At 42.8% G+C, this 10,349-nt stretch overlaps 1 protein-coding gene across 1 annotated transcript; it reads right to left on the minus strand.

Annotated features, from left to right (window-relative positions):
• Window positions 1-6,021: 6,021 nt before the first annotated feature.
• Window positions 6,022-6,954, minus strand: LOC309554101 (olfactory receptor 5AP2-like; the record flags this gene model as incomplete). The annotated part of the gene is made up of 1 exon (XM_082255643.1): window positions 6,022-6,954. One exon carries the CDS (start codon window positions 6,952-6,954, stop codon window positions 6,022-6,024), a length of 933 nt encoding a protein of 310 aa, XP_082111769.1.
• Window positions 6,955-10,349: the final 3,395 nt, after the last annotated feature.

Raw genomic sequence — 10,349 nt, forward strand, 5'->3', positions numbered from 1 at the left:
TGGTACTGCTCTGAGTACTGCTGGCTCTGGTTCATACTGCTGGTTCTGGCTGGTACTGCTGTGAGTAATGCTGGCTCTGGCTGGTACTGCTGTGAGTACTGCTGGCTCTGGCTGGTACTGCTGTGGGTACTGCTGGTTCTGGCTGGTACTGCTGTGAGTACTGCTGGTTTTGGCTGGTACTGCTGTAAATACTGATGCTCTGGCTCATGTTATGGCTGATCGATGTAAATCACCAAGGCACAAATATGGGAAAAATAACTACATGGGATATTCCAATTGACAGACAGGACTCACATTGGCAGCACACAGGGAACAAGAGGAAGGTGAATACCATGAAGCCCAGGTGCCCACTAACAGTGGTCTAAGCAGTAGTGTGCCAACCTCACCCTGGAAGCAGTGGCTTTGCAGGTTGTGATGTCAGGATTATTAGAAAAGGGAACAACTGCTATTTCTTATGTTGTATATCTTTGCTAACAATACAGACATCACATCCTGCAAAGCCACTGCCTGCAGGATGTGATGTGAGGATTGTCATTCTGTTTAAAATCATTTAATTCCTCCTTCACGTGTGGTGGTTTCTCGTATGGAGTAATGAGAAGGACTTTTCTGTGTATATGCATCTATTTACAGTATATAGACATTTCTCTTTGGCCTATATGCCCTTTAACATCATTGGTTTTATGACTGTATTTTTTTTAATTATCAATTGTTCATATATATATATATATATATATATATATATACATTCAATAATGTTGTTTATATAATTGTTTGAACTATTTTAGCGCTGCACTGTTTTTTCTTATATTGTTTTGGAATGTGTATCTTTATTCTGAGTGTTGGCAGCTTTCTTTTTAAATCTAGCGCAGTGTTTTTTTCTTCTTTGATAGTGTAGCTTCAAATACAGCAGTGCCTGTTCCTAAAAGCCAAGAAGGCCTAACCTACTGGTACGTGACTGCCCTCATAGCATAATGCTTTGGTCACTGGCCAGGAAGTAGAAGAGGTGTCCACAGAGGATGGGTGGGCTGGTGTCTCACAGGAACGTATCCAGAGTAACATGCAGATGGATCAGTACTAGGGTCAAGCAGAGATGTGTTCAGCAAACATGCAAAGTTGGTCAAGGCAGCAGGCCGAGAGATGGTCAGCAACAGCCAAAGGAGTTGTCCAGGCAGCAAGCAGAAACATGGTCAGCACAGCCAAAGAATTAGTCCAGGCAGTAGGCAGGCACGTGGTCTATAAACAGGCCAGGGTCAGTACAGGCAGTAGGTGACATCCAGGCAGTAGGCAGAGGCATGGTCCATTAACAGTCCAGGGTCAGTACAAGCAGAAAGCAGAGATGTGGTCAGCAAATAGCCAAATTATTGATCCAGGCACCAAGCAGGAACATAGTTCATAAACAGGCCAGAGTCAGTACAGACAGCAGGCAGAGGCATGGTCAATAAACAGGTCAGGGTCAGATCAGGCGGCAGGCAGAGGCATGGTCGATAAACAAGCCAGGGTCAGATGTGGTCAACCAGCCAAAGGATTGGTCCAGATGGCAAACAGAAACATCAGGCTTAGGGTTTTGGTCAGTTAAGACCTGGACACAGGCTTCTTCCCTCTCAAATCTCTTTGAAGCCTCCAGACTCCAGGCCCTCATCTGGGAATTGCAAAACCTGGAGAAAACCAAACACTTTGTTTTTTACACTCGTAAACACTACTCTGGAGCCCCTCACATATGTGAGACCCCTGTGTTGTGTTGAATCTCACTACTACTGTGGCAGGGTAAAAGATAAGTCCAGGCGGTAGGCCAAAAAAATGGTTGATTAACAGGTTGAGGTCAGTTCATGTGGAAGTCAGAATTGTGGTCGATAAACAGGCCAGGGTCAACAGGATAACAGCAGGACAGCATAGAGAACATTAGACACAGGGAAATGGCAGGTCATCACAGATACGTTCACCATACTTCATTATAATGGTAGTGAAATATGGTAATGACGGAAATAGTCCCCTATGCATAGGCCTGGTTGGGAGGGACATTGTGGACAACAGTAATGGATGTCACATCTTACTCAACCTCTGGTGCAAACCCAATATGTTTTTGTGTTTTTTTGTCCTGTTTCTGTGGGAGGGATAATATCTAGAAAATGTCTTTCATGCAGTCTTCTCACCGCATCAGAGCAAATGTTTTCTGTTGGAGGGCCTTCCTGTACACAAGGACAGTGAGAATATCCTCTTGGTATTTGAGAAAGGATCCAGGTCGTTCAGTTGATGTACAATAGATGACATTGGAATTATAAATTGCCAAATGGAAACCTTTTTATTTAAACATGGGATCTTCTGGTAACTAGACAGGACTGTACCATTTGATAATTAAATTCAACACTCCCATGAACTGATTGTTTCCCTGTACACTCCGTTTTCTATACTGGACCATGTATTTCGTAAATTTCCACTGAGGTGTTGTTGTTTTTTATTTCTCCATTACAGGGCCAAAATAGCTTTGTTATGCAAACTCACTGAGTCCCTTCTTTGTAGCTTTGTATTCACCATCCTTTGTGGGAAGTCTTTCCTATTTGCTCTCACTGTGCCATATGCTAAAGTTTACTTCAAATAAATATGGCGGAAAAGGGGCAGGCTGGTGTAATAGTTGGCCAGGTATAGACATTATCCCTTATTGAATAGTGGTGTTGCAAGGTACCACACAACCTTTCCACTGCTCCCCATATAGCTTGGGCAGTGAGGGGGCTCCATTTGGGTGTCCTTTGCTTCATACTTGTGGAAGGCATACATGTACCCTGTGGCCCTTCCACAAAATTTGTACAGCTTCACCCATATCTGGCCCTTTTACTGGGGACGAACTGCTTGATACCCAGCCTGCCAGTAAAGTGGACTGGGGACTCGTCAACACAGATATCTTTGTCAGGAATATACAACTGAGAACATTTCTGGGAGAAAAAGTTAATAAGTGGCAAAATTTTAAAAAGTTTATCATATTCAGGGTGATTTCACGGAGGGCATAGTATGTTGTTGCTAAAATGGAGGAGCCACCTGATCATTTCATATCATGTTGTTGGCATAAAGGATGAGTATATAGGCTTACGATGAATGGGGTGGGTGGACTAGTAAGCACTTAGTAGGTCCCATGGGCATGGGTATTGGCAGGTGTCAACTGATACATGTCCGTTGACACCCACCGCATTATAGAGGCCAATCGATGGTCTTATCCGGTCTGTCTAAAAAACTGACAGGCGATCGTCGGGCCGTATGAAAGGGGTCTTGTTTCCTCACACCTGGGTATCTGTATGAGAGAAGTAGTAATTGCAGAGTAATCTTTTTAGCCCCTTCCACATAGGGAGGGCTGATCCCAGCTGAGCATGACTGAGCATCCAATTATGCAGTGTGGACACTGACACAGCCTACTCCCCTGTTTGGGCAGTCGGATGTAAACTGACTGCTTACCCATTTATGCCCGACTGCTATCCTGATTCATCCAGAAATTGGATGGGGGAATGGTTTAGCATTGACCATTGACATCTGTTTTTCCATAGAGGAGACTGGAGGGTCCGTTTGGATCTGCCTAAAACACTGACAGGTGGACCTGATTGGTCCACTAGTATGAACAGGGTCTTTGAGTCTGCTTTACTTGGTCAGTATTGGTTATTCTCTGTGGAGTACATGTACATGTGCTAACTAGTGTTACTCTATTTCCTGGATCTGTTATTAAACCAGCAGCCTAAATTCTCAAAAATATATTTTTAGATTCTGAAGGTGGACATCTAAATGCAGTTTCTGAAAAGCTTTTTCTGGACTGCAAGACCAGGGTGAAGGAGAATGGCTGGTTAGTGTACGTTGAATGAACATCATCTACTCTAGTTTGAAAAGGCCTACGTGCAAGTTTTCTGTATGTGGAGGTTTGATTATTGGCCTTTATGTGGACAACCAAGTATATGAATATAAATCTAATATGTGGTACAAGGTAGTTAAATTTCAGGTTACATTGGAGTGAAAATGATTGAAGTTTTCCAGATGATAATGTTCACTAAGCATAGAAATAAGCACATGAGTGAGTATTCAAATACAACATAGGTTTACTTTATTTACCATTGCTTCTCACTAGAGGATTCAGCATGTTCTCCCCCTACCTATAAATAGGAGTATTAGTACCTGAAACAACTGGGTTGCTCCCTTTGTGGACTTTGGGATAGGTGCATAAAAGATAGCCCAAATGTGGGTGTTCAGATCTCTAATGTACTCCAATGCGTAAACAAGGGTCAACTTTCTACAGTAGTAGGTTTTTAAAAAAATGGCCAGTTGGTGTTCTTTGTATAATCAGTACAGTAATCATTAATGTCACAGCATGTCCTTTGTTTGAAAGTTTGCTAAACATGTAATGTAAGGTAATAAGCCTATGAAACTTACTGTCTAAACATCAGATCATTTCTAGTGCTGGTTGTGAAAATACTCATCAACTCACTGGATTAATTATTATTACATGGAAGGTCTTATTAGTTGTACCTCTCCAGGGTTTGTTTATTAAAAGGACATTTAGGTCCCTTTCAGGAAAGGTGAGCCTCAAACTTGCTGCAAAATAAATAAATAAATAAATAAATAAATAAATAAACCAGACAATATGGTAAAACCCAAAATAAACCCCAAATACTGTATATTGACAATCCATGGAAGATTGTGAGAAACTATATACAATAAAGAAAAAGAAACGGCTGCACTCCAGATGAGGTCAAAATCCAGGTTTATTGACTGGACATCCCAATGTGACAATAGTGACAAGGTAGACGCGTTTCACACACTAAAATGTGTGCTTAATCATTAATGATACCACAACCTGGACAGAAACTCACTGGAACATAATAGCCCTTAATAAATGGAAGGTCTAATCATGCTTGATGATCCTCTGTTTTGAAAGGAAATATTGTGAGATTTCAGCCTTGCAATCATCACATTACCCATATTAAAGAAAAGAAAGGAGAAATCCAATCATGTTTTTTTATTTAAATCACAAGACTGAAACATCCATAAACCCCACATCACTGTACTTCATAAAAGCAGTATGAGGATAATACAACTAATATCCTGGCAAAGTATAGAGTGACCAAGCAGCCATTTATTTTCTGATCCAGTGCTGATTATCCAGGGTATAGAAACAGTGGATTGTTTAGGTAAGTCCTCACATTACACATGTTTTGGTAACTCATAATAATTAATTGAGTTTATTTTATTCATATTTGGTAAAGTAGTTTTAAACCCTAACTCTGTGCCGGACAGCCACTTTCTGTCTACATGCATATATTCCAGCATGATTGCATGACAATTCTCTCTGGACAAGCTACCAGATGGTGACAACATTGAACTATGTATGTAAACCTTCATAGCAGGATCACCAGGTATTTTTTTTAAATATTGAGATTTACTTTTGACATTACATTAGCAATTTTAAACTTCTAAGAGTGTAGCACCAGGTTCTAGCCCAGCAGCTCTGACAAAATAAAAATCCACAAGAATATTCCCTGATTGAGGAAGAGGTGGGGAAAAGGCTGGAATGAGTTGTGATTGGCTGCCAAGTGTCCTGGTACTTGGCAGCCAAGGAGCAGGTGGTTCCTGCTCCTTGGCTAGCAGCGAAGGAGCAGGTCCACTTGGCAACCAGCCAGGAGGATTCTAGACCTACTCACCAGGGTTAGATTCAGAATTCTCCAGGCTTAAAGTTGGAGCATGTTGTCTGGGTCCTGGACCCACATGGCTGCAACTGCAGGAACTCACCAGGGAAGTGTTCAGTCTTTCCCCCACCTTCCTGTCTGCTGAGGAGCCATGCTTTGTTTGGGCTGCATACTGGAGATCCCAGGGCACCTACTGCTCCTGCTAGGGGAGGAGAGACTAAAGGAGACCTCTGCACTGCTGGCCAGACCTGGGAGCCTTTGTGCAAGGAGACACTGAAACATCAGCTGTCTTTTTGCTTTCCCAGTTCCCCCTCATAAAAATAACTTCAATAAGGGTTAACTTTAAGGGACATACAGTAGTAATGATTCAGGGGACAATGGTGGATGCCATCAGTTTAGTCAGAGCTTGTTTTACATCTTGGTTCCTCAAGCTATAGATGATGGGATTTAACATTGGAATAATCAATGTATAGAACACAGACACCACCCAGTCTTGCTCCACTGAGTAGGCAGAATTTGGACGTAGGTAGGTGAAGAAAACTGGACAGTAGAGCAACGCTACACAGGTAAAGTGAGAGGCACACGTAGCCAATGGCTTGATTCTTTTAGAAGAGCCAATTCTGCATAGAGCACTTAAAATACAGATATAGGATGTCATTATACATAACAAAGAGCCCACTTCAATGGATCCAGCAACAACAAATGCCAACATTTCATTAACAAAGGTATCTTTATATGATAATTTTAAAATAGGATTGATATCACAGAAGAAATGATTGATTCGATTTAACTTGCAGAATGGTAACGTAAATGCACAACATGTGTGTATTAATGAATTCACAAATCCTGCTGTATATATTGAGGAGAGAAGTTGAAAACAGGTTGCCCTGTTGATAAGCCTGGCATAATACAATGGCTTACATATGGCTACATAGCGATCATAGGCCATGACAGCCAGTAACATGACTTCAGAGCTTGCAAGATCAATGAAAAGAAACAATTGTGTAGCACATCCAGTTATGGTGATTGTCTTGCTAATAGAAAAGATATTGACCATAACATTTGGGGTAATAGCTGATGAATACATTATGTCTATAAGGGATAAGTTCATTAGGAAAGTGTACATTGGTGTTTGAAGAATTGGAGTCCAAAAAATTACCAAAACTAACATACAATTTCCAAGTAGAGTCACCATGTACACTAAGAAGCAGAGTAGAAAGAGAGGCAGCTGAAGGTTCAGGTCAGAGGAGAGACCAGAGAGGATAAATTCTGTCACTTGTGTACAATTCTTGAAATTCATCTTTTTCTACAGCATCAGCGACATAAATTTTTTGGGATCTGGTGCGTATTCCTTGCCTTTTAAAATAATATTTGACTGAGGGGTTACCGATCCTCTCTATATAAAACAGTAAATGTAGTTTATCAAGAGTATAAACAACTCTACAAGCTCCAATATTACTCAAGGAGTGATAAATAATATTAATGTAAAAAAATTATGTAGGGTAATACTGGTTGGGTGGCCAATTTAGCATACCCTAAAGCCGGGGGGTCCTCAATAGGCGGACTCCGGGCCGTGTCTGAACCCAGATGCACTTAAATCTGGACCGCAGCAACTGTCCCCCCCCCCCCCACGCATGCACCCACCCGCCCCTGCCGCTGTTGAAGTCACAGCAGAGCAGGCGGGGGAACAGAAGGTCTCCAGGGGGAGTGGCAGCAGTCCAACCCCCTCTCCTACCCTGATGCCCCCGTCCGCCACTGAACCCTAAGCAAGGAGGAGGGCAGACAGCACAGAGCGCAAGCAGCAGACAAGCACACCCAGAAGAGGAGTCCACCCCGCCACTCTCCCCGCCCTCCACAACACTGAGTTAAGGTAGGGAGAAGATTATCGGGGGAGGGGGCCTGTGAGGTGATATCTGTGGCTGTAATGTGAGAGGGGGAGCTTAGAAATGGGGGGGGCTGTGAGGGGTGAGCTGTGATATGAGGGACTGTGAGAGGGGGGGGCTACAATACTGAATGGCTGTGATGTGAGAGAGAGAAGCTGTGATATGGGATGATGTAAGAAGGGGGAGCTGTAATGTGAGAGGGGGAGCTGGGATGAGAAAACGGGGGGGGGGGGTGCTGTGATATTGGGGGCTGTAATGTAAAAGGGAGAAGTTGTGATATGGATGGCTGTGATGTGAGAGGGATGCTGTGATATGGAGGACTGTGATGTGAGAGGGGGAGCGGTGATGTGGGGAGCTATGATGTGGGAGGGCTGTGATGCGAGAGGAGGAACTGTGATGTGGGGGGCTGTGATGTGGGGGGACTGTGATGCGAGAGGAGGAACTGTGATATGGATGGCTGTGATGTGAGAGGGGTGCTGTGATATGGAGGACTGTGATGCGAGAGGTGGAGCGGTGATGTGGGGGGCTGTGATGTGATATGGGGAAGCTATGATATGGGGGGAGCTGTTATGTGAGAGGGGGAAGCTGTAATATAGGGGGCTGTGATCTGAAAGGGGGCTGTGATATGGAGGAGTTGTGATATGGGGGGCTGTGATGCGAGAGGGGGCTGTGATATGGGGGGGCTATGATATGAGAAGGGGGCTGTGATATGAAGGGTTTGTGATGTGAGGTGAAGGGCTGTGATGTCTGGCAGGAGTGAGCTGTGATGTGGGGGGTTGTGATTGCAAGGGGGGCTGTGATGTAAGTGGGTCGCTAATTTTGGGGGCTCTGATGTGAAAGGGGGTTGTAATGTACGGGGGGCTGTGATAAGAAAAGGGGGACTGAGGACATTAATTTAAAGGGGGCTGTGACGTGAAAGACCTGAGTCATAGCATAAAAATTAGATTCGGACCTCTGCAGAAAGAAAATGTTTCCTACCGGACCTCCGTGAATTTTAATTGAGTACCCCTTCCCTAAAGAATATGTAAACCCAACATTTTATATTCCCGATATGTGCCTACTGTACTATCCACTTGTATGAAAAAGTATCCTATTCTCTTTGTATTGCTTCCTTTGTATGAAATTCTTGGTGTACCTGCCAGTACCTCTGCTCTCCTATTAAAAACTGACTATACTAGGCATGAGAGCAGAGTGTGGTAAGTTCTCTAGCTGAGCTATGTGCTCTCCTACAATGATCAAACTTCTGCTCACATGCCATTCCTGCACAGCCATTCACTGGGAAGACCAGTGTGCTGCTGTTTCTCCTCTCCTGACTCTCTATGCAGCTAAGAACAAAGGTAATGTGATCACTTATAAAAAGGGGAAAAAAGGTGTATTTAATTTAAAGAAAGGGGACCTTTACCTGTGCCACATCCTAATATTCTGATATGTACAAAACATTTTGCAGGACACAGTCCTGCTTGAGGTGGATTTTAATGGCACTCACATGAGACAGACTTCTTATATATAAAAGTATCAAATGTTATTAAACATCATTAAAAAAGGCACCTCAGGAGTCAAAACATAAAAGAAAACACAAAATAAAACCTGTGATAACAGTATGCTTGTGAGGATTTTAGTACAGAAACCTACGTAAAATCAATCCAATGATCGAGGTGTATGTGTCCTTTGTTGGTTGACACGTTTCGAAAACTGCTTCCTCAGGACCAACAGCAGGTGTATCACATTCTGGTAATCTTAAACAGATATTACTGTCAGTTTCACATAAGCAAAAAAATGAACATTTACATTCATCTAAAATAAAATATACATAGTTTACCATAGTCAGCACTTACATGCGTTGCGGTAAGAGCGCACTTAGGTCACATAAATCTGGGGACGGACACAGGGGACCAGCATCTCATTAGATTCTATCAATTATGTCTATATATTAATACTTACATTTATTTTAAAGAAATATATATATATATATATATATATATATATATATATATATACACAGTATCTCACAAAAGTGAGTGCACCCCTCCCATTTTTGTAAATATTTTATTATATCTTTTCATGTGACAACACTGAAGAAATTACACTTTGCTACAATGTAAAGTAGTGAGTGTACAGCTTGTATAACAGTGTAAATTTGCTGTCCCCTCAAAATAACTCAACGCACAGACATTAATGTCTAAACAGCTGGCAACAAAAGTGAGTACACCCCTAAGTGAACTTGTCCAAATTGGGCCCAATTAGTCATTTTCCCTCCCCTGTGTCATGTGACTCATTAGTGTTACAAGGTCTCAGGTGTGAATGGGGAGCGGGTGCGTTAAATTTGTTGTTATCACTCTCACTCTCTCATACTGGTCACTGGAAGTTCAACATGGCACCTCATGGCAAAGAACAAAAAAAAAGAACCGTTGCTCTACATAAAGATGCCCTAGGCTATAAGAAGATTTCCAAGACCCTGAAACTCAACTGCAGCACGATGGCCAAGACCATACAGCGGTTTAACAGGACAGGTTCCACTCAGAACAGGCCTCACCATGGTCGACCAAAGTAGTTGAGTGTGCGTGCTCAGCGTCTTATCCAGAGATTGTCTTTGGGAAATAGACATATGAGTGCTGCCAGCAATGCTGCAGAGGTTGAAGGGGTTGGGGGGGTCAGCCTGTCAGTGCTCAGACCATACGCTGCACACTGCATCAAATTGGTCTGTATGGCTGTCGTCCCAGAAGGAAGCCTCTTCTAAAGATGATGCACAAGAAAGCCCGCAAACAGTTTTCTGAAGAGATGCAGACTAAGGGCATGGACTACTGGAAACATG

Source organism: Pelophylax lessonae, assembly GCF_965119305.1.
Source record: "Pelophylax lessonae genome assembly, chromosome: 4".
Classification (NCBI taxonomy): Eukaryota; Metazoa; Chordata; class Amphibia; order Anura; family Ranidae; genus Pelophylax; species Pelophylax lessonae.